General features: G+C 38.8%; 1 protein-coding gene across 1 annotated transcript in view; it reads left to right on the forward strand.

Annotated features, from left to right (window-relative positions):
- CLASP1 (cytoplasmic linker associated protein 1) overlaps positions 1-25,394 on the forward strand; it is a 162,229-nt gene that overhangs the window by 94,323 nt on the left and 42,512 nt on the right. Inside the window, exons 23-30 of the mRNA XM_008638298.2 lie at positions 5,065-5,172; positions 12,634-12,737; positions 16,165-16,409; positions 19,995-20,058; positions 21,379-21,381; positions 21,615-21,778; positions 22,681-22,759; positions 23,037-23,180. Coding sequence (XP_008636520.1) covers positions 5,065-5,172; positions 12,634-12,737; positions 16,165-16,409; positions 19,995-20,058; positions 21,379-21,381; positions 21,615-21,778; positions 22,681-22,759; positions 23,037-23,180 — 911 coding nt within the window. The remainder of the gene's footprint in view (positions 1-5,064; positions 5,173-12,633; positions 12,738-16,164; positions 16,410-19,994; positions 20,059-21,378; positions 21,382-21,614; positions 21,779-22,680; positions 22,760-23,036; positions 23,181-25,394) is intronic.

Raw genomic sequence — 25,394 nt, forward strand, 5'->3', positions numbered from 1 at the left:
ATACTGTTCATGTTACTGTTATTCTGCTGAGTTTTTCAGCTGACAAGTTAATGTGATTGTGGTTTATAGGAGAGTAATTTTAATTTTCCAGGTTGAGCTCATGGTTTCAAAGTAAGCCTAAAGATGTCATGATGTGTTTTCTGTTTGAAATTCAACATGAGCAATGTTATTAGATCAGGAAGCAGGAACAATTGTTGTGAATAACCATCACAGCAAAAAGACCTCATGTAAGCTTAGTCCTAAAATGAGTTGAGCAGTCTTCATAGTCACTTGGAATTAAGGGCAAAAAGCACCTTCTTGGATTATTTTAGAAAATTTGCATCTTAAATGGTTTGCTTCTCTCATCCTTAATATCCTGGAGCCATGTTCTTAGACCATGTTTTAGAGGTATGCATTAACTGTTCTGCTTTTGATACTCTTCTCTCAGTGACTGTTATGTAAATATTCTGTAATAGTTTCTATTTTCAAATTTTTCAGCAGACTTTTTTTTTAAGTCAGGTGAGTAAATATCATATATATAAAATTTTGTGTATCTGAGTTGAAGTGAAAAGGTATTCAATGTGCTGTCTGAACACTTTCATTTTTTAGTAGAAATTATTTTATAGGTTTGAAGCTAATGTAGAAGAACATTTTAAATGATATTAATACTAAATTGTTTTTTATCTCCAAAGGCTTCACTAGTAGATTGAAATTTATTGAAATTATAGCCTTACTGTTGGTAATTAAATTTATACCTATTGCCTTAGCAATAGTTTTATGTTTTACATTTGAGCTGCATTTTTTTTAGAGGAGGTTGTAATAAAGAAGTATTTTATTCATTCTTTCCAGTATACTGAAATGAATTTAAAGCACCTGAGTGTATATGCCGTTATGATTCATAAAAAATACTGCATATTCATTGTGACTGCTTTTCCAAATTGTGTTCTTCTCATGTCTGATCTATTTTATGGCCTCTATATGAATACATTGTGCTTTTCTGTTTGTTGCTTTTAAAATGTAAAGCCCCCCAAATACTAGAGAGAATCGTTCTGCTATCACTGTGTAGAAGGGCACTGATTTTTAGGAGGAAGCAAAGAATGGTGGATGGTACCATGAAACATGCTTAAACTGATCATCATGTTGTGTGGTCTGATTTGAAACATTCTTGTGCACCTGAAGGGAAATTGCCTTGTGTGAAATCCTCACTCTTGGGTTGCCTGCTTTCAGGTACATTACAGGAGCCTTGAATTCTTTTGAAAGAGTAATTTGTATCTCATTTCTCTGATGTGCTCCCTGAGAACACAATCAGTGCTTGTTCTTTGAGAGTGGGAGAGAGCTCTGACATGTATCAGATGTGTGGCTTTCACCCATTTCCGCCAGGTTGATGGACACAGCCAGGGTTGAGCTGTTACGGGAACAGGAGTGTCTGACACTTTCCTGTTCAGCTGCAGAAATTCTGTCTATTTATTGGATCCTGAAAGTTGTGATACTGACCCAGATGGAGATAGCTTTTGAGCTGTCAGCTGTATACCATTATTCCATTGTATTTATTCCTTTGTAACATAGTAGCTAACAGTATTTTATGCTTTCTTATTGTGTTGCTTCAGTCTCTGTATTTCTTTGATATTTTATTTTGTTCATTTCATTAAATAGACTCCCACTCACCTTGATTCCAAATACAGAAACCATCCACTGGAGTTTTTCAGGCTCTCCTGGGGCAGTAGCAATAATAGAGCCCTTTGCATGTGGATGCCTGTTAGGATCAGTAGCTTGCTGCTAGCTTTGATTTCCATGATGACATGACTACAGGTATCCATAAAGCAGATTCCTTCTGTGTGCTGGGAACCTTGATAAGTATGTTGTTTTCCCAGAGGCAGCACAACAAAGCACATTCAGCCTGCTGAGGTCTTGTGGGGTCACCTATATGGCTCTGCTTGTGACACTTCAGTATTAAGCTTGCCTCTGCTGTCTGCTCAGTGAGATTGGCTAGTGATGATACCCTGTTGGGAAGGAGTACAGTGCACTTAATTTTGAGGTTTTCTTTGGGCCCTTTGAAGGAGATCATCTGCTCAAACGGGTGATGTCCATTTTCCATGGATTGAAAATTATCAGCCTGAAGTTAATTCTGTTGAATGCTCTGCAGATCGTGTGGCAGAGCTGGATCTGAAAGAAGGGACAGATTCAAGGTAGCCATTCTCCAGAAAGTGGTGAAGGCACAGCTGTCAGTTTCATGCAGCAGCACTCTTTCTGGTTGGGATTATGCTGTGCATGTTTATTGGAAATCTGAAGGCAGTTCTTGACTTGCTTTGACTGGGTGTTCCCCACTGCAGAGCTTTCCTTTGGCTGTTTGGCAGAATTTCAAACTCTTTAAAATGCTGGTATTGATGTAAGAAAGTCTCTGCTGATTTTTAGTCTCCACTTAAGAATGATTAGAATTCACACCCTAATGAAATACAAGTTTCTTCCAAGTGGTAGACTGGTAAACAGGGGCACTTTCATGTTCTGCTGGTGATATTTGCATCTGTTGAGTTCCACTGGCGTAAGACAGCTTAATAGTGTGTTTTAATAATGGTGTGAGCCATGTCCAAGTGCTCTGACTTTCCAGATGAAATTGGTAAAACTTAGTTGTACAGTACACATTAGAAAGTTGGAATGTTATGAAAACAACCCGTCCTTATCCTGTCCTAGACTTTCTCACAGCAGAGCTGGCTGTGGACACACTGTCTACTTTCATGCTGCCTACTCCTCTTAATCCATTTTGCTACTCATTCACTTGATTTCTGTCCAGCTTTTGGGCGTTTAGAATTCTCAAATTGAGACTTGTGTCTGTTCTCTCTGCTTTTGCTCCCTGTGCTGCAGAGACAGGCTGTCACAGTGTGAGACACTTACTTAAATGACAACACTGCTGGCCTTTACTGCTGGCAGTGTCTAAAGGAAATAGTCTGAGTAGCTGATACAAAATCTTCTCTACACAACACAGTGGTGAAAGTGTGAGGCAGGTGCCTGGGAGTCCACAACAGACTCATCCTTCAGTTCCTTTCAATCAATTTCTTTTTCTTGATTTTCTTTTGTATCCAGTAACATACAACCCTTTTATTTGACCATTAATCCTGAAGTACCCAGTGTTTGGTTTGTGCAGTCACTATTATGCTTCATGTGTAGCATTGTCCTACTACTGTGTCCTCATGCAGTTAAAGTGCATTTTCGTCATCCTTCATGCTGCTGCTGTTAGCTGGTATGGAAGGAGAATCTATTGTGTGCATCCATCAATTTTTTTAATCATTCACATCTCTCCCTCTCTAAAGAGCCTTTACTGGTTTTAGTAGGGTTGTATTATAGAAAAGATGGGCAGATCATTTCTGCATAAGAGAAATGACTGCTTGTGCAAACCTGATGTTAAGGCTGCCATTATTTACATCTAAGCATGAGGCCCAAGAATGAGAAGTTTGCTTGTAGACAGTCTGCAATTTCAAGCCAAGTATTTGTGTGAAGAACTTTAGTGTTACTTTTACCTGTAGTTCACCTGTAAGCTTTTTCCCTTGTACATCTGAGATGCGATTATTGTACTCATGGACCCTAATTTCATCCAGTTCTTATAATTTAGTCTGTCTTATTTATTGTAAGACCATCTAATCCCGTACCATGAGACATTATGGTGATCTAATCAGCTTGGTTAATAGCTCATCTTGCATTGTCTGACATCAGAGGTCAACCATCAGAACCATTAATTCTTCTGAGAGATGCGAACTGGGTTTTGCAAAACTGGGAGGGATTTGACAAAGCAAAAATCTGGCAGAAGTCTCTATTTGAATTTTAAAGTCTAAATATGAAGGTTTCTATTTTGTTCTGTACTGTTTTGCTTGAAGGATGCTAATATATCCAGTGTATGTGAGAGCACTGAAGCACTGTAGAGGAATTTCATCTTGAGTCTAGGCTTTTAAGTTCTGTATACAAACCAATAGAGATTTATAAGAATATATATATATATTCTGAAGCATGCAAATTACATTATTTTTATAAATATGAGGATACAGTCAAAGTGTTAGCACGTTCATGTTATGCATATGTACCTCTGCTGTGTTGTCATCAAAGCTGGTAGATTAGGTTTTATTCTGTGCTTGAGAAAATTCCTTAACAGCGATTCCTGAACACTTGAAATATGCTACTGCTTTTTCGAAACAGCAAGGGAAATGCCTCTTGTCATTAAATTCTCCTGACAATTAACTGCTGGTTTTTGCCCTGAGAAAATACTGTATTCTTTACCAGGCATAAAGCTTGCTAAATAGCTTTCTGCAAACATTTTAAAAGCACATACGGTCTCAAACGTCTGCAAGCGTGTAGGGTTTTGTCAAACTAAAGAATATAGTTTAAAGCTCCCCTGAAGTGTGCATATATCTCAATCAGTATGCACATAAAACCATAAAGATAAGTTTTTAGAAATGTCTGAAGAGCAGAAGTTAGCTTCTGTTAAATATCTGAAGCTACTGTTCTATTAAAATTCAAATCACTTTTTAACCTGTCTTTCAGGTATTCAGGTTCTTAATGTTTTTCCCAGTATCTTTCATTGGAGAAAGATATCTCTGCAAGTCTATGCGTACACCTTCTTTTTTCCTTAGGATATTTGTTCAAAAAACTATGTTGTGAAAGGCAAATCTATGTAAAAATAGATTTTGGTATTATGATTACTTTAAAAAAATTTTCATCTGCTATTTTGTTCCAGAAGGGTGTTTCTTTTATAATTAAGGAAGAAATATTCCGGAAGGGTTTCTTTCAACCTCATCTGTTTTGCAACAGTAGAGCTTCCCTAAATGATTGAAGATTCCTGCTCTACTTGAATAACAAAACTTGGATTGCTTAAGAAAAAAGCAGACTGTCAGCCAGACATTAATGCTGCTGAAATTTCACATCACAAACACAGCTCAGCATGTAAGGTAGTTGGTTTGTAAAGAGCCTGAGCAAGCTGCTGCAAATTGTAATTACTAATGTAATAATTACCATAACTAACAGAAATGTGACTTGACTTTGAGCTTTCTGTCCTCATTAAACTTGTTCACCTTCTCTGAAACTCTCCATGCTGCATGCTAGCACGGAGCAGTCGTATCCCCCGACCCAGCATGAGTCAGGGGTGCAGTCGTGATACCAGCCGTGAGAGCAGTCGAGATACAAGCCCTGCTCGGGGCTTCCCTCCACTTGGTGAGTACATGTAGGTGTTGGAGCTTTAAGGGTCAATTTTTTTTTTCCTTTTTCCCTTGTGATTGCCCTTTCAAGACACTGCTAGGTGGAATGAGCTCTTTTCTGTCCTCTGGATTCCTGACACTCCCCGTTTCCAACCCCATTTTTTTTCCACCCTCTGTTTTCTTCTGCATGCTTCAATTCTGGTTTTCAGCATTTCACTGTTAGCAGGGAAATAGCTTAGTTTCAACTTTAGCAATTTTTAGTTTCATTTGAATCAGCTTGTATGGGGCTGCTGTGCTTCGCTTAATAACACTGATGGAAATCTATGGGAGGGCAAGCCTGGATTTTCTAGGTCACAGTGAAGTAGTTTTGTAGCATCATAGCCTGTTGTTGAGTGACTCTCAGTTGTTTATGATTCAGTTTTCTTACAGCTAAGTATAGTTACAGTATGTAATTTCTATCCTAAATGCTCCAGTGGAGATAGCAGCTCTCTTTTTGTAGAGGTTTTACAGGACAGTCAATCATCAATTAAGTTGCATATGCTGTTTTGTAGGCAACTTTGTCAGGCAGCCTAAAACCATGGAAAGACTGAGATTTTAAAGGAGCATCATTGAAGTGCAGCTTAAGTGTACAGTACAAATAGAAAATCTCATTACACTTACCATATGCAGAAGTTTTTCTGCACAATGCTGAATACAGCAAGATAGTTAATGTTTCTGATCAAATACCATGTCATATATTCAACCAAATACATTACTTGTTGTATCAAAACTTGTCATCTCAGACATGAAATACAGTTGATCTCCAGGCCCTTTTCATTTATGTAGTAGTTTAATGAAGAATGCTGTTACAGGATCTCTTTTGCACGTAGTGACAAAATACAGTTACATGATGTAGTGTGTAAATGGAACGTAGCATTAATTAATATTGGAGAAACTTTTGGGTTCAAAGACTTCATTATATTGAGCTATAAAATAATCTGTTTACATTAATATCTCAACTTTTGGTGAAAAGTGGAAGGAGTTCACCCTCACATTCATAACTTGGTTCATAGCTCTTTAAGATAAATAGATTAACTTTTTATTGATTTAATGAAGCTGATTTCATACCAAAGCTAGAAAAAGACAGTAGATCCACAACTGTATCTTATTTTTATGGTTAACCTGCCTAGCTTCAATTTTGGATGAAGCTTTTTTCCTCCAGCCAGAGTATATAAGCAGGCTGGATTTCAGTGTTAACTCGTCAGTGTTTTATGTCACTGTGCTGTGTTTTGTTTATTTTATTGAAAATACAGTAGTTGAAGTCTTGAGCCCTTATTCTGAAAAGCAAATGCAGTGTATTAGAACCATGGATGGTGTGAGCTTTGTAGACTCCCACCAGTGCTGAGTACGACTCTTACACTGACTGTAAAATCTTAGTTACAGATGTGTTTTAACAAACTGTGAGGAGAATGTCTTCTCATTTTAGTTCATGATATTTACTACCTGAAGAGTAATGCATTTCTAGAAATACATTGTTATTAGGTCATAAAGGTTATGTGGGGAGGAAATATCAATGTAACAACAGTAATCCAATGTAGTTGATATCCTATTACCTTTTTCTTGTGTTTTCATTGAAATACTTTAAGCTCAAATACGTTCATGAACTTGTTAATTATGTAGTGTGTAATTCATATCAAAGAAATTTTTATATGTCAATTTAAGGCAAAACAGTGTGGTTCTCTTACAGTATTTTTAGAACCCAGTTAATCTTGCAATAATGCAAAGGTAATTTAATCCTGCTGTGCATGGTCTGGTTTTGCTTATAAAGATTAACTTGTATATTTGTGAATTGTACTCAGAGTAGCTGTATGTAAATGACAAGGTTCTTGCATTTAAGGGTATTATGGTCAGAGTCAGCACTGACATCCTTACCTTGTAAATGTTGGTTTGCAGCTTGTTTTGGGGCTGCTGTGCAGGTATGCATGTCTGTGTATCAAGAGTCCTGCTTCCTAAGTTAGTAAAAACACTCAAGAGTGAGTCTATACTCAGCCTCTTTGCAGAGATGTGGGGTTTTTTTATTTTTTAGTTATTCTTTTTTCTCCCTGGGCCTTGGTCTTGCCCAGTGGTGTCTGCAGGGGCACAGTCGATGGCTTGGGAGAAAGCAGTTGTGACCTACGAACCTTAATTGTGAGATTCAGTCCATAATCCTGCACTGATCATGCAAATCTTTCATGAGTTTACTTATGATGTCAGTGGGATTGTTCTCTTGAATAAGTGCATGTGTTCTCCATGGTCAAAGATCACATTGCATATTCTGTATAGCTTTTACTGAAGTTCTCCAAGTTAAAAAGACCACAAAATTTTATTTTTCTCACTTTGCTGATTTCTATTTCATTATATTAGTATTTGTGTTTATGAATGCTTTGCCTTAAACAGAAGACTTTCTGCTGCACACTTATGTGCATAATTGACAAAGCCTATTTGTATTGTAAGGTGATTCTGCTTTACTTTTTCAGTTTCTTGACAGTACTAGTTATGATGCTAAAGCAACAAGGCCTTCAGTGAGTCTGTGGTGATGAATTGCTTAAATGAACAGTCGGTTTCTTGGGTCAGTTGCTTTGAGCTGGTGAGCATGTCATTGCTAGACATAGGGAAAACTTCTTTAGAAAGACAAAATTTCTGTAATTTGGAAATGACTGGGCCCATTTTTCGTTTACTTTCGTAAAGAACTTACTCGTATGCTGAATCCAAGAACTGAAAACCTCTCCAAAGGCGTTTTGTGATTGATGTGCTGCTAACAACTGGGAATTGGGAGCTATATTTGGCTTAGGCTCCTCTGCTACTGTTGTGTGCTCCGTTGCTTTTAACAATTTGTATACATGTGTCGTTCTGGATAGGTGTGTGATGTGCATATTCTCGTTAGCTGTGCATGTACATACTGAGGTTCAAGAAACATGTATGCAAAATTTGTTAAAAGCAAGAGACCTTTGGAAGTAGCAACACCTGCAATATGTGTGTACGTGTGTTTACTTGGAAAAGAAACCAACCCGAGGACCTCTGCAGTGGTTGGTGACCTCCCTGTATGACTCTTTCTACTTATGTGGTTACGCATTCTCTTTGTTAATGTTGGTTTTATTATGCATAGGCTAGAATGTTGTGGAAAAATACCTGCAAGCACAATTCGTAACCATTCCTCATGGCTTCACTTTGGGGTTTAGATCAGACACATCTAAACCCTTCTCTGTAGTTACGTGCTCCACGTTCTCGTGACAGCTGCCTGCCAGACCTGCGGGTCTGGAACGTGGCTGATGTGCATCAGGGTGTTTTTGCTGAGCTGCACCCGGTGTGGGACTGCTCCAAATGAGTTTTGTCATGCATTGTGTTTATGCTCACGAGGGGAAGGGGGAAGCTACAGGTGGAGGCGTCGCTGTGGGGCTTGCACTGTACCTGTTACGCATCCACATACAACGCCATTCCCTGTCACTATGAAACACCCTTGCCGGTAGCGGTCACACGCATCCCCTTTGGATTGTGGCGTTTGCTGTCTCAGGTTCAGTGTGTGTTAATCCTGTGGGTGTTGCCATTCCTTCTACTTGCAGCTTCTCGACGTCATTCCAGGTCCACTAGTGCTCTCTCCACTGCTGATTCTGTTGGGCAGTCAGGTGAACAAGCGCTAACTGCATGAATCCGCTTCTTATACGTAGTCTTGTTTTACACCATCTTAACATTTGCCATCGTGTGCATCAGCCAGCACTCGGCATGTGCTTCTCACCACTGCGGGGCTTTCTGTTCTGGTTTTGTTCAACGTGGCTTTTTGTTTTGAGTTTCATTTATTGGATGTTTTTAATTTTATGTATTTTAGGAACATTGTGAACAGTGTTTAAACAAAGGGTGATCCAGGGCTTTCTCAATTCTCCTGTAAATTGGATCAGTTGTGCAGCATGGGCTAAATCCTGACTGATGCAGAGTACTTGCAAATTCTGTTTCCTCTTTAGCAATGTAGCACTTTCCAGTGCCTAGGAGTCCCAATGGGTTTCACCCCATTTATTACTAAATATTTCGGACTCCTGTCTCTGTTAATGAAAGTTCTTTGTGGGATCCCCTCTAAAATACACAAGAGCAGCAAAAATTAAGCACCTGATGAGCTTTCAAGATGAACTTTGGAGCATAACACATGCTGATCCATCGTTCATGTAATTCTGAAGGCCTTGTCCAAAGTACATGGAAGTTTCTGAAAAAAAAAAAAAAATCCCTTAATTTCACTGGGCTTTGCATGAGGTGACTGAGGGTTACATGTAATGAGAATGCAGATTCCAGTTGCTTCTGTCCCACCACTGTACTGGATTTGCAGTTATAGAGCACCCATAATTCCTTTTGAAATAAGGATGTTTTACTGGGAATCTTAAAAAGAATTGAATGAGGGCTGTTAGCTTTGGGACAACAGAGACTTAATTGTGGGACAAAGATAATGTAGAAGATGAGGGCTTCAGTGTTTCCTTGGAGGCTAAAATTGTGCAAGGAATTTACTGAAAATTATTTAGTTAACACCCTTCAAATAGGGAGTGAGAAATACTCTGTTTCTCATGAGTCTACTTAAATGGCTACTATTTAGCTAAAACACGAAACATTTCTCGACAGAAATTATGCAAGCTGATTTGACTGATATTTTTCAAATAACGATTTGAATTTGTATTTAACCAAAATAATTAAAAATAACTAAAATAGCTCAGTTGTAATACAGATTTAAGCTTTGTTTGCTTTTGGCTTCCTGAGATAGTCACTTCATGTGTGGCTCCTGTGGTTTGGTACAAAGCATAATCAAATTTTGTATGGTTACCTGTGTACTACAGAAGGCCAAAATCTTCTGAAAAATGGCAAAAAATAGGATTAATAATGGTGTTTGCAAATTTTCACCAAGTTTGTAGCAAGTATAATGAATCTAGCCAGGGAGACAAGGGAATGTGGCCAGAGCATAATCCACAGATTTCTTGCCCAGTAAGATTGGGCTTGGCTGTACTGGTTATTCCTGGAGCCAGATGTGTTCCCAGCCCCACATCAGAGGTACATTGAGGTCTCTCCTATGGTCTTATTTCTGCACCTAAGTATGGCAGCAGTGTCTTGGGGAGAAGCCCAGACTAACCTGGGTGTTGTGAATTTAAAAATCACTGAACAAAGTGGTTTAGAAGATTTCTGATAGCCATTGAGATAGAAGCCAGCATGCCACACTGTACTTAATGTGTTGAAAAAGCTCAGTTTTGTTTCTTTATGCTGGGCATTTAAACTGATCTACAATTGAATTACTTTGTCATTTTGTTCTTCATTAAAAAAAAAACAAACCAAACAACTATCTTCCCTTTTCTAATGTTCTAAATTTATTTGAAAACAAATGACAGTGGTATTTTTCATGCTATGTAGTTTCAAAAGTTAAAGCCAAATTCTCATCTCAGTAACACTTGAGTAATGTAATTGAGTTGGATTTAAATATAAAACCAAGACCAGAATTTACCGCAACATTTACAGCCCTTGTACTGTACCAGATCTCATTTACACTTAGGAAAATGCTTGTCTTCTGTACAGCTTTATAGTGTATATATTTCTGTAGTGGTGACTTTAGTTTCAATCAGACCTAATGCATTATCATCTCTGTGCTTCTGTTAAGGGTGCACAGATTTTTCCATTTTAGGAATAAAGCACTATTCCGTCTTCATATTTGAAGTGATTCTTCAACCCAAGTGCATTAAAAAAGGGGATAGTAATAACACATACAACTTTTATTTCTTTGTGAAATGTCATGATTTGATTACTTTTTGGCAGTAGTTCTAAGAAGTTTGTTTATTTTTTTTTCCTTTGTAATGTGTTTTGTAGAAAATGTGCTTTTGTTGTAAATCAGAAATGTCTTGTCTGGGTATGTAACTCTAAGAAACATTAAATTTTGACAGATATCACTTCTGTTTGAAGTAAATACTAGTCTGCAGGGGGTTTTTTCTTTTCAAAATACTTCAGATTTTAAAAATCTTCCCTGTTTCCCCACAGTAGCTTAATCTCGAATAAAGCTTTGTAATTAGGACAGTAGAACTGGCCGACTTCAATCTCTGATTTAAATTATGCATGTCAGTGTGAGCTAATCCCTGAAAGATTTTTCAGTGCAGTAGGTTCATAAAGAAGAAAGCAATGAAATTTTGTGATATGCATTTTTTTTCCCCAAAAACACATTAAGCTGCTGAATACCATGTTTGGCCTCAGTTTTGAGCAAATCTGTGATACAGTTCAGCAGTATTTTTCCACTGTTAAATTAAAATTAAAAGACCTGTGTGACTTGACCTCTCTCTCCTGCTGCTTGATGTGGATCAGCTGAAGGTCTCTTAGATGGGGTTCATGCAGCTTGATCCATGCTCCACTGAATTTGCTGGCAAAACTCCTGTTGGCATGTGTGGGTACAGGGACAGAGGTGTAACCATATGTTCCAGGAGGGATATTCTAAGTCCTTCATGAGCAAACACAAGCCCACAATGAAAGAAAAACTTGGAATGTCATACCCAATCTTTCTGCTTGTGGACCAGAGCCAGGATCCCAGTATCTGGTATCTGATCTGCCCCCCTCTGGAGGGAGGGCTGCAAGAACCTGGCCTGTGATACTTAAGTTACTGATTCTGTCATATCTCTGCTAGTAGACCTTTCTGCATTTGGCTTTGCTAAAGAAACTAATTTCAGTAACTTTTTTGGTAGACTGGGCAAATGATAAAGTAAACTAATTGATGTTAGGAGTGTAAGTGGCATTTTAGACTCAATGCCATTGCTTTGGATGCTACTGAGAGCTTTGCCATCAAATTCAAAGGGAAAAAATTGATATTGTCTACTCAAAACCAGTTTTGATATAGAGCTCTGGAATAAACTGCTTCTCAAGAGCAGTACTAAACAGAAATTGGAGTCACTTCACAAGTGAGTTATAACTTTATTTTTATACCGTAAAGGTGTAGGAATATATTTCACTGGTTAATCAAGCCTTGAGACATAAAATAGGCTAATCTGGTGCTGCTAGTCTCACATCCCTGCCTGAGAGAAAAGGCTGCAGGATAGATGAGTGCTCGGGTACTTACATGTTCTGACACTGGGCATGGTGCTGTCTCTCTGAAGTTAATGAGAGGCTTTCTCTTGATTTCTGAGACTGCCAGATTGGGATGGGCATGTCTGTCTCTGATATTAAAATAAAATTTTGAGACAACTGAGTAAAAAGAAAATAGATACCCTGATTCCCAGCTTAAAATAAATAAATGCAAAGTTGCCCTAAGGATCCAAAATTGCCTCTTAACGCCCAACAAACAGTAGTTTATTTCTCAGCCTTATGGCAGACTCTCTGGAGCTCTGGGTAAAAGGGTGTTTGATGGAAAAGCACTGTAAGTTCCCAGAGTCCGTGGGGAGAACTGCTCGGGCACCTGATCAGGATTCCAAATGAATGTGAATTCATTTAACAATCCCTTTCACTGTTGTCTTTTGTGCAGACCGGTTTGGACTCGGACAGCCAGGCAGGATGCCTGCTTCCGTGAATGCCATGCGAGTCCTGAGCACCAGCACAGATCTGGAGGCTGCTGTGGCCGATGCACTGGTAAGAGGAAAAATACAAAATGCTTCCAACACCGGAAAGTGGCTTAAAGTTACCTGTACGTATGTTCTCCTCTTTCTAAATAGCTTTGTTCTGATGGTGCCAGTGGCTGATGCTGTAGAGTTAGCTTCTGCTGTTTTCACCTTGGGTATACTGGCAGCAGTATGTTTTTCCTGATTCATGTCAGTTCTCTGCAGCTGTTGTCAGACAGACTGCCGTGGCTTGGTGCTACAGCTGCAGGGTGGGTGGAAGCAGCTGTTTGCCTTTCACTTGGCTGGCAGAGGATGTGCACAGCACTGTGACAGTGCTCGGCACTCACGGGGTTGGAGATTTCCATCAGTCCTATTACCTGCATGAAGATTTTGTCAGAAAAACAGTGTTCTGTGTTAGTGTTAATTTCTGATCAGGTTTCAGCAAGAAATGAGAACTTCACAAATTTCTGCCCTGTGTTATTTGCACCTGGGTAGATACTCAGAGAGCTCATAACTTGGCATGCATGGAATCTGTGCCATCTCATGCACTTAAGTTGTAAGTTGAAGTGTATTTGTCTAGTTTGTTGCTAATACTTTCAAACATTCACTGCTTTTCCTAGTAAATTTTGTGTCACTTTAAAAAATGTTATTGTCCTGTATAATCTTATTGTACTATGGTATCTCTTGGCTAGAACCCAGAAAGTGTCTTCTGCTCTTCAGAACACACATGTTAAGCCTTTGCATGTACCTCAAATATTTGGGGGAGAGAGGATGTGTAGAGGCAGGAGAAATTATTGTAGCATGTTAGCTGGGTACCCATGGGTCTTCTCCAGCTCTAGACCTGAACGAAGGAAGGATTTCCTGATGTATCTTGAGACAGATCTCTCAGAATCTGTCCCAGGTGCATTTTAAGGAGGATGAACTATGTCACCAGTGTTTGTGGTAGATGACCTTTCTCCATTTCATAGTTCACTTTCCCCAAGGATGGCTAATATTTTCCTTTTTATGTCTGATTATCACCCAGCTCATGGCACCTATTAGAGTACTTCTGGAAAAATTGCCCCTTTTACAAAATTTACCTTTCAAAACAAAGAGAGTATTTGTGAACAAAGAAAGGAAGAGCAGTATATAATGGATGCCACTATTGCATTTAGTGGGCTGAATCACTAGTGAGCATTTTTATTACCAAATGTAACAGCTTGTGAGCCAATTTCTGCTCTCAGCACCTCAAATTTGCTACCAGAGCAGTTCAGGACATAATTACAGACAATGGTTTGCCTGTGTAAATGAAATCAGGCTTCATCCCTGCATGTGAGCAGCTGCTGAATGCAGGTTTCTTAAGGGAGGAGAGTGTCACAGTGTTTCAATTGACTGCTGAGCCCTAAGATTTCTTTGGGTGTGACTTAATCTTCAGCTAGATTTACACAGTGCTCTTTTAAATATTCTGTCTTTGAAGTTAAATAACACTAAACTGAAATGTTAAAATTTTGAAGGATTGAACACTTAAAAGGGAAATACTTAAGCCTATCTGCAAGCTAGCTGGTGCTGCTGACTTGGTTGATCAATCTGACTTTGTACGGCTTCAGGAGATGCAACGCAGTCTTGTTGGTCCATTCTTTCCCATCACCCCAGTTTTCTCTTTTTCTTCATTGCCTTCTGACAACAGGCAATTTACAAAGCCTGTGCAGGCTCCTTTTGAGAGAGTGTTGTGATGCCAGCTTTTACCCAGTAGCCTTGTTTTCAGAGAATTGTCTTTTCCATGTAGTAAGAAAAAAGAACTTCTCCAAGGAGGGTTTCAGCCAAATTCTCAATTGAAACAAAACATGGTGGGTCATTCTGTGACCTCTACTCCCTCTGTACAATTCCAGTTGCATCCACTTCTTCTGTTTGAGCTGGACTTGGCCTAAACCCACGGTGTCTATACTGGGAATCAGTGCTCGGATCTGTCAGAAGAGCTCAAAGGGTGATGGAAACTTTGCTGTTAAGTAAGGCCTTTAAGCCAGTGGTGCCAACCAGGGGGTCTTAAAAGAAGCTAATCTTCAAAACAGTGTGGTGTAAGAACTGTGGGTTGAAAGAGAACTTGGCAAGTGAAGTTGATTAAATGTGCTGTACTGTAGATAGCGGCTTCCTCGTATCAGAATTTCTTTGCAACACTCTAAAATGAAACGTTGCTAGTAATATGTGGGGAAAGAAATCATTACCAAAATCTCTGGTACCTTTCATTGCAGATTTCTGAAAAGTAAACAAAGAGGTGCTGAATATAGATCTGTTCCTAAAAAAGTTTTCAACTGATATTCTCACTTCCAAGCTTCCTAAGGGAAATCATGGGCAGTATGACTAGTGCAGCAGTTAGGAGATAAAGTCAGGCATTATTATACCCACTTTTACTTTGCAAAAACTGTATTTTTTTTTTAATTTGCTAAGACACATTTGCTATACGTTTTTGTTGCAAAAACAAACCCTACATAAGCTTCTGACATAATTCTCTATGCTTTTTCCCACCCTTCAATATTTTCCTGCCTACAGCTGTTAGGAGACTCCAGGAGCAAGGTACTAGTGCTTTCTTGACTTTTTATTTCTACTTTTCAACTCTCCCCACCCTGTTGCTAACGCCCATGATACTGCACGTGAGTTAATTTCTATGCTTCAATCCTCCAGTCCTAGTGGAAGCAAAACTCTGCTGGCTTCACAAGTCCAAGACCTGCAGGACTGGACACTGGAAGGAATTCTATAGAAACACTTCAGAATATAGATGATCTTTTTCTGATACATTATCTTGTCAACCCTGTTCTGTTAAGGTTTATTTAAGAGTTTGTTTTGCTGCCATAATTATGCTACTATTCTTTCTGTAAGGATCAAGGCTGTCAAAGATGTACCTAAGGGAATTAGGTCCTCTAATGCCATGCTATGGAAATGACTCCCTTAGCAGCCTCTGGAAAGAATCCTAGCCCAAACTAAAAGTGAAATTGCCATCTCCTGTACTCAGTGCATTTCTAGAGTCACTTCAGTATCAATATTAAAGTGACTGGGCATGCCAGCACTGATTCTTTCAGCTATTTCTTCCTTATCTTTGTTTTTTTTTTTAAAGTAGAGGTTGTATCATCATAGCATCTGTAACAATGGAACTGACCATTATTGCCAATAGAACATTTCTTGTATTTAATTTAATTTAATTTAATTAGCAGTAACTTAATTCTCCTGGGCATGAATATCTTGCTTTCATGCTGGGCAAGGCAGGCCCTCTTCCCCTTAGTCACTCAGTCTCATTGAAATCAGTGAGGTCTGTCTTGCTCTACTGTGAGAGGTAAGCAGGCAGTGCATGGTGACATCTTTAAAACACTTCAGTCACTGTAACAGTAGCACTAATCTTCCTTTTAGTGATTGCAAATAGAATGTTTTTCTGTTGGCATCGATGTAACTATATATAACTTGGTAAGTCCGAGTTTCCCCTTTTCCAGAAAAAGCCAGTGAGAAGAAGATATGAGCCCTATGGGATGTACTCGGATGACGATGCCAACAGTGATGCATCCAGCGCTTGCTCGGAGCGCTCCTATGGCTCCAGGAACGGGGGCATTCCACACTACCTGCGGCAGACTGAAGATGTGGCTGAGGTTCTGAACCACTGCGCCAGCTCCAACTGGTCTGAAAGGAAAGAAGGGCTCATAGGTCTTCAGAATTTACTGAAAAGCCAACGGACACTGAGGTGACTTCATAGTTTTCTGGTGTCAGTAATTCATGAGGGGTGGCTACAGCCAGAAGCCAGTATTATTTAACTGCCTTATGGAGACAGGTAGTGTCTTCATGGCTGTGAAGGCTTTGTCTCCACAATGTGGGATTGCAGTTAACTTTTGGAAAGGTTTCTGCTGTGTCGTCAGGGTAATTTGTGGCAGTAATGTAGAAAGGGCTCAGGTAAGCATGCTGTCTTCTCTTAGCCTTCATCCATCTCATGAAGACCTCCAATGGTAGGTGCTTGTTGCAGCACAGTGAGATTTCCCACAGTGGTGCTATTGTAAACTTGCTCAAGGGGTGGTGCCATTTTTACATTAGTCTGTTTGAACCTTCAATATTTTTTTCCCATGGCAATTTAGTTGATGAAGCAAACATTGTACTTACTCTAAAATGACTCGGGGTGTGGGTTTCAAAGCTGAGATCAGACGATGCTGGCATTGGCTGTACTTTGATTCTTTATGAAGGCTGTGTTAGGTGCAATTATATATCTTGTTTAGAACTCTTGAAAAATTTTATATCAGAAACCTGTGTCCTATAAATGGTGTAGTGTATAATGTAGAGGGAAGTTTCTTAGGGCAGTGAAACTTTGCATGTGGTAGGAGAGGAAGACCTTTTTCCCTTATTGAGAACCGTAAAACCCCTTCAAACACCTTTGGCACATCACACATTAAAAGAGGTCTTAGAATTACCCAGTAGATCCCAGAATTATCCAATAGTCATGTGGAAATTCCCTGTGGCCACAGGTCATATTAACTAGACAACTGGCTCAGACATTTCACCCTTAGTTTATGGAGAAAATGTTTGAAACAAGCTGTTTATCTCTTGGCTCCTTTGAAGATAACATTCACAAATAGCTGTGACAATTTTATTTTCCTGTTATGAATAGTATGTATTTAAATTATAGCCAAGTTTGTAAGTGTTTGTTGTATGGTTTAGAGCCTCCCTGCTTGGGTTTGTGCAATTGTTTCCATTTTAAAAGGGCTTCACACTGGCTGAAAATATTTGATGGTTCATGCTAACAGTCTGAATGAAAATGTACTGAGAGCAGGCCTGAAACAGTTGCTTTCTAGCCATCATAAAAATATTCTAGCACTTCACATGATGTGATACAGGCCTTAAATGCGAAGTGCTCCACGTTTTTAAAATGGGTAGTTGGAGTCTCTAGATCAGAGATGCTTTTTGATGTAGTCTATTTCTGAGTCTCTTAAAAGACACTTCCACCATGTGTGCTGTCTTTTTTCTTTCTCTTTAACGAACTGTCTGGAAAAACTGTGGCACCTCATTACTTGTATGAAAAACTTAGGTGAGATTTTGATTTTGCCACAAAAGTGTGTGAGGATTATAAACAAGGTTTGGAGTGCTGCTGGGGATAGTTGCAAGGGAGGAAGTGCTGAGAAGTTTTGGTGATGGGCTGTTTATCCAGGTCAGTAGCTCATAGCAAAAATGCTGGTGGAATTAAACTCTTGATTTCAACCCTGCTGGTTGTAGTGCTTGAACTCTGCTGTCACCAGTCCCTCAAACTAGCAAGTTGTCTTAGCTTTAATCCTGAATAATTCTTAAACCTGTCCCAGAAACTACACCTCTGCACAGTTATTTTTTTAATTTGATACTGGGTTTAGTTCTCTATATTTCATTTTGGTTTTCTTTTGATCTGCTTCCTCCTTGGTTCAGAGTTGATTTGGTGCCTGTTCTGATGATTAGATGATTAGATTTTATCATCCTGTTTGTTCCCACGGCATCTTAAGAACATCATCAAGGTCATTAGTCCAAGGGGCAAGTCTTGTCTTCTAATTAAACCTGATACCTTCTGTTGTGGTATAACACATTAATAAAAGGCAGTGATGTGGCTGGGTTTTCTTTAGTATTCCGAACTGAAAGATGGCTGATCCTGTATTAGCTGGGATTTGCATATCCAGAGATGTGCATGCAAAGTGGAGTGGCACTTACCCATCCTCTTTGTTTCCTACAGCTTCATGCGGCCCTACTTTTTTAAGGGCTCTCCCCATAAGGTCTTCTAAATAAAACAAGGCAAATGAGTCCCTTAAGGAAATGTTCTTCTACTGCCTGTTGCAGTTTAGTACTTGCATTGTTACCTTAGGTCTGAGAGCTTTTAGGAACAGACATACTTATACTTGCTGACTTTATATAACCTTTGTCCAGAAAGAAAATTCATTAGCGCAATAAATAGGGTTTCATTCAGAGAGCTGCAATCTACATGATATCAGGAGAGTATTGTAGTCATTTTGAGCCTGTGCAGCCTCTCCCTGAATTAAGCTGGCAGTTTTCTGTGATGTTTTTACAAAGACTTTTCCCTCCCTACCAGACTCTTAAACCCATTGATTTTGTGCCCTTTTAAAATTTAATCAGCCTTTCATGCATAGATTTATTGGGAAAAAAAAAAAGTCCTGTGTTACTTAGAAGCAATAAAACATAAAATATCTGTAGACTACTGCCATATTCTGGCCTGTTTGAAGATTATCTTTAGAAAGAGAGAAGTTGGTGGATTGTAGAATTAGTGCTGGTCTGGAAATACATTACCTATAGTCAAAATCTTCAGTAACTCTTCTCTGAGCAGTCAGTACTCATTTCACTAGTTGCTCTGGTTTCATTGTAATTGTGAAAAATGCCTAGTTGCATCTGTAGTATGCAGGAAATGTAACTTGACTGCCTTGCTCTGTTTTTGTTTGCACCATAAACAAGAAGAGCTTTTGTATTTTTTGCCAGTTTGCCTTGCCGGAAAGCTAAGACTTTTATTTTCAATACATTGCAGATAAGAGCTTTGGCACCAAATGGTTCTGCATTTGACTCTAACTCAGTATCTCATGCATCATTCTTTTTTCCCCACTGCCATAAAAAGAGCACTACTGAGCACCTAATAATCTTTTGCTAATAGGAACTTAGATTGTTCCCTGATGTAATTATCTTCTGATTTAAGAGATTGCCATTTGTTAATCTGTCTTCCATTTCTATATATTTGTCTCCTCAATGTGCCTTCTGTCAGACTTTGGAGTCAGTTCTGATCTGTTAATAGTCTGTGATTGTAGACTGATACTACTGAAGCAACTGGGAATTTAAACCAAAATATTTAATTAGTATATAACCAGAAACTTCTGATTTTACTTGAAAATTTGAAATCCTTGACACAAAGGAGACTTGAAAAATCTATTCTTAAACTGAAAAAGATGCATAATTCAGTGATTCAGCGACCTTGACCCAGGCAGAAACTTAGTGCCTCCCAAACATACACATTTTCAAGTTGTCTTCTGTGGTACAGAATATAGAAGAAAATAAAAGCAGCAGGAAATACAAGTGTCTGGCTTAAGATTTAAAAAAATAAATGTTTATTAGATTCTTAATGTAAAACTGGTGATCCCAGCAGTTAAACTGGAGTGCCAGTAAAGGCTTTGCCTAGATATACAAAGTGTTCAGAAGTGTGACTGAAGTAACATTTAAATAAAGAAGGTTAGCTCTTTCAGCTGTTAATATTTATTAGCTGCTTTTTTTTCTTGCTGCAGCGAAAACTTTGGCATTAATGTTGTGTTTTATTTATGTATTTTAGCCGAGTCGAGTTAAAAAGGCTGTGTGAAATATTTACTCGCATGTTTGCTGACCCTCACAGCAAGGTAAGATCACAAAAGCCTTGGCTCACTCTCCTACATTACCATGTGTACACATTTGACCCTGTTCCAAGATGAGTGGTTTGTATTTCTACCCCTGCCATCTGCCAGGGAAAACTGGCATTTATAAATCTCCTTGGCTTTCATTTGTTTTACAAGGAGGGGATGTGTTTCGGTCTCTCTTATGTTGGTAGGAACTGGTTACTCCATGCTTCCTGAGGAGCAGCCTAATGCCTTTCAGAGGTCACCTCCTGGAGTGAAAAGTTCAGTTTGATTTGCACTTCTCTGGGGTGTATTTTTGGTGATAGACAGGGAAGAGTGGTCCATGATGGGTCATGAGCATCCCAGCCACTGGGGTTTGTGTGTTGTATACACCTGGGACCAGATGTCTCGCCAAGATACTATTCTGAATCTCATAATTATGATCTTAAATATAGCTACTTTGCCTTCTTTATAACACTGACCTTTGAAGTTAAAGGCTGTGGCATGAATTTACAGACATTTCTTAAGGAGAAGTGGGCCACAGAATGGGGAGGTAGGGCTCATAGGCATGTTCAGAACCAGTGGCTTTCTATTAACAGCTAAGGGGCAGCAGGGAGAAAGGAATAGAGAAATTCATGCCCTTTTCTGAGTTTTGCTAGTTGAGGAAAACCAGTTTAAAAGATCTGCAGTTGGGTTAAATGCAGGTTGAGAAAGAATAAGTTGTATAAATCTTTGTACTTCAAGACCTCTTGGTAAAACAGTTTTAATAAATGATTGTCAGGTGGAAATTCCATGGGCAGGCAGAGTAGCCTGTCACAGGTCTTGCTCAAAACGTGCATTTTTGACCTTAATTATACTGTAGACCAGCTGTCCCATAGGTCTCACCAAACGTGTAGTACCTACCTGTAAGTTCTTAATATTTTGGTTCCCCAAGGTATGTGTAGTGGAAAGGATGGAGGTGTAATTATTTGCTTGCAAAATATCTCAAATTTTTGATTAAGGTGGGCTCAAATATGTCCTTTGTGGCAGCAGTGATCTGTCATCTGCACTGCTTTTATAGAATTACTGATACAAACTCATTAGCTGTGGTGTTAAACACGTGTAGCTTTGTTCATATAAATGTATATAAACATATGTTACTTTCTTGACTGAGGAGACTGAATCTGATCCAAGGTATACAATGTTTTAAGTAACTCTGCTGAGAAGAGATTGTGTTTTAAGAAAATGTAAACTTTCAATGAATGTGTCTCTTATCTGTTGAGAAACTGCATCCTTGATCACTCTGTGTGCTAACGAGTGGTTTGTTTTGTTGCATGGCCTGCTTTGCCGTGGAATTCACAACAGAGAGTAAGTGTTTCCTACCCCCTTCCTTCATTCGTTACATGTGGTATTTTAATACAACACATTTTAGATGTCTTGTGTGATCTTTTTTTCCAGAGCAATGTAGTCACTAAAATCATTCATTCATGAAACTTTTATAACAAAATCATCCTGAAACTCAGACTGTAAACCCCCCTCCCCTTTGAATATTTTTATTTTAAGAACTGTATTTCTTTCTCTGACACTTGTTTTGTTTATAGGTCTTCAGCATGTTTCTGGAAACCCTGGTTGATTTCATCATCATTCATAAAGATGACTTGCAGGATTGGCTTTTTGTTCTCCTGACCCAGTTGCTGAAGAAAATGGGAGCAGATTTGTTGGGGTCTGTGCAGGCAAAAGTTCAAAAAGCTCTGGATGTCACCAGGTAGAGTACTCAGATGGCAAGTGTTGTGGAGATTTTTTCAGGATTACAGGAGGGCATAAACATTTTAGAAATCCAGCAGTACTGTGTATTTTGAGGGTTCAACCTTGATGAATATAAGAATAAAGGAGAACAAAGTTATGTCACAGTATTTCAAGTATTGAATTAAAATGGCCTGTCTCTCTTCTAAATAAGTAACTTCAAAAAATAAATGTAAAAATATATAACTGATTAATGTCAGGGTTTTGTGGGATGTTTGCTCAGAAATCAGGTTTTTTTGATAGACAGGTACCAAAAAAATTGCAGTATTCAGAATATGAAAGGTGCTTTACCACAAAGTTCAGCACCGCTTCCATGTTCAAACACAAATAACAGGATAAGATCTTGAATGCTACTGCAGTGCTCACACCAGTTCTGCACTCCATGTCCTTTTCAAAGGATATCCTGCACAGGACACTATTACAATAATGTTCAGCTCGTTCTAGAAATAGGTTAATTAAAAAAGAGAAGAAAAAGTAGTAATAATCTAGGAGAAAATAGAATAAAGTAGGAAAAAAGAGGAGAGAGTTCAAAACCAGGTATGAGCCCTAAGGACAAGATAAACCAAGCTGCTTCTAGAGATAAGGAAGCAAAGCAGAGTCTGAAATGTAAAGGAATGGACTGGTGTGCCAAAAGCTGAAGAAGTATACAGAGAGTAAAGTAACAGTGTATAAAGATACTGATTTAGCAGTTTTCTCCAGTATTGTGTCAGTAATTAGCTAATCCTTAAGTTTAGAGTTCCTCTTATTGATAGTAAAGTTACCAAGGGGAAAAAAGCATGTTGAAATCTGTTTTGTAAGCTTTAAGGTATTGAGTTAATTTAGCTTATGTTGCATTATGTTTTTGCCTTTGTTTTCTTTGGACAGGGATTCTTTTCCATTTGATCAGCAATTTAACATTTTGATGAGGTTTATTGTAGATCAGACCCAGACACCAAACCTGAAGGTCAGTATCAAAAGCCATTTCACTGAAGCATCAACATGCTTGTCTTAGCTTGTCATGTCAGGCATACCATAAGGCACAGAACTCATGAGAAGGTAATTATTTGCAATATGTGCATGATATAGAAATTATATTGGCAACTTTGAGACATGCATGTCACAGGAATACTTCTCCCCCACCATGTGACAAATTCTTGCCAATCTGTAGTGGTATCTGTTCCTATGGGAAAAATGCATCTTTGCCAGCTCCTGAGCTTCACAAATCCCTTTTCATTTCTCAGGTGAAAGTTGCTATCCTGAAGTATATTGAGTCCTTGGCAAGACAGATGGATCCAACAGACTTTGTGAACTCCAGTGAGACAAGACTTGCTGTATCTAGAATTATAACTTGGACAACAGAACCAAAGAGCTCAGATGTGAGAAAGGTAAGCCAGGACAATGAAGTATTTGCAGTAATTATCGCTGTTCAGAAAGGAGAAAAGAAGCAACAAATCTGTCATAAAGGTAATGAGAAGTTCAGTGATTAGACTCTAACTTAAAAAAGCCCTGATTTTGCATACCTCACTGTCCAAACAAAACTGTCAATTCAGTCCACACACAGTTCTGAAGCATGTTTTCATAATTTTTTTCCTTTCATAATTTTTGTGTGCCTTTTAACTATTATTACCATACAAAAAGAGATCATAGTTTGAAAATGTGCTTTTTCTTGAGCATTCTGGAAATATCTCTAGGTTTGTTTGTTGTTTAGGTGAAGGGTTTGTGCTTTGTAGACTGAAAGCTAGCAAAATTCAGTGTTACAATGTTGTTAAAAGAAAGTAAACAAATCAGTAAGCTGCCAGGGGCTCTCAGCCCTTCTCTTTTAAGTGCTGTGTGTTTATCTCTGCCTGGAAAAACTGACACAATTAGGTCAGGCCTGGGTAATAGTTACCTTGTTCTTTATCTTGCTCTAGATGTAAGTGTCAGGCAAGCTAAAATAGGACAGGTAGTGATACTCATCTCTGCCAAGAGACAAGCAAGGCTTAGTTTTATGTAGCTGGCATCTGTAACACAATTTAAAGTTACCTTCTATTTCCAGTAGGAGTTAAAGGCTTTGAGATGTACTTGGATTTAAAAAAAACCCAACCAAATTTTAATAATTCCAGAATGTAAAAATTCTATGAGAACTTAACACTGTATGCACATAAAATGTTGACTTAATACTAGAATAACATACCATTTTATAACTTCAGAAATACTAAAATTACTTTTATTTGATTCTGATAAAAAGATTGCTGGGTATCAAATATGCTGCCACACACGTGTGCAGCATTACCCAGCAGCTTGAAGGAAGGCTTCAAAGAATCTGTTTGGGTGTGTGCTGTTTGCTTGCTCGCATACAGGTGATTGGTTCTGGGGCAAAAAGGAACATCCTGTTTTCTGAAGACTTTCTACAGGGATTATTCACAGCACTGTAACTGAAACTTGCTTCTGTGTGATAGTCTGCCTCAGGAATAAAGGGGTACTTTAAATTCTGGACTTGGATCTGGAATATGGATTTGCATTTTAATGTTTCTGTGTCCAAAGTCAGAAAGAATTGATCAGGCAAAGCAGCTGCTTCTGTGTTACAGTTCAGGTGGATCTCAAGCAGTTTACTCTGCTGCTGGGCTGTGAGGGGAAGTTCTGATTATTTTAAGTAGAAATATGCATTGAAAAGCAAAATCTCTGCATATTGCTCAGCAGGAGAAACATTCCACCATTAGAGGTCATCATTGCTGCGTGCAAAGGGAGCAGAGCAAAGTATGCTGCAGCTGAAAATTGGACGCTTGCTGTTCCCTGTGGGCTGTGGGGAGCAGGTGCTCACTGTGGTGTCCAGCCTTCTGTCTGTTCCAATGGCTTGCACAGCTCTGGCAAAAACTTCCAGCAAGCTCTGCCTGGGCAGTACTTGGGCAAGTGCCTTGGGGCTGACAAGAGATTACTGAATCAAAATGTCTTTTTATTAAACCTGCATGTGACTTGGATTTGCCTTCACTGCCTGTAGTTTTCAAATAAATTATTACACAGTTCAGCTAAGTTAGGCTACTAAAAACGAATGCACAGGTGATCTTTATTTCATCATACTGTTGCTGTACTCTGATTTTATTAAGAACATAGTACAAACCAGAGGCTTTAGAAGAAACAGTGAAGCAAAGGATTTATAAGCAATCATTGGCTATTATCTCTGTCAGGACTGTAGTTAACAGACTAATAAATTCATTATGCAATAGTGAATTGGATTATCAAGAGCCAATCCAGGCAGGTGAAATGTTCTGAAGAACACAATTGAGTATTGCCGTGCTTTTTTTGAGAATGTAACTTGGGAAAAAAAAAAACAGTACCTTTTGAATATCAAGATGATTCATTTAAGCATCAGAAGATTCCACCCTTGTGGAAGGTACTATGGTGGCCTTCAGGATCTGAGGTTTTTTAAATGCAAAGCAGACCATGCCTTGTAAACACTGTGACAACCTGAAAATGGAGATGGCAGTGGAGATTACTGGGAAGGAGAAGAATTCAGTTTTGTCTTCAGGTGATTGAATACCACAAGAGGCCTGTAAAAAGTGTAAAAATAGGTAGGTTTTCAGTAGAATCTGGGCTTAAGACTACCACTGTAATCAACTCGC

Source organism: Corvus brachyrhynchos, unplaced genomic scaffold, assembly GCF_000691975.1.
Source record: "Corvus brachyrhynchos isolate BGI_N302 unplaced genomic scaffold, ASM69197v1 scaffold126, whole genome shotgun sequence".
Taxonomy (NCBI): Eukaryota; Metazoa; Chordata; class Aves; order Passeriformes; family Corvidae; genus Corvus; species Corvus brachyrhynchos.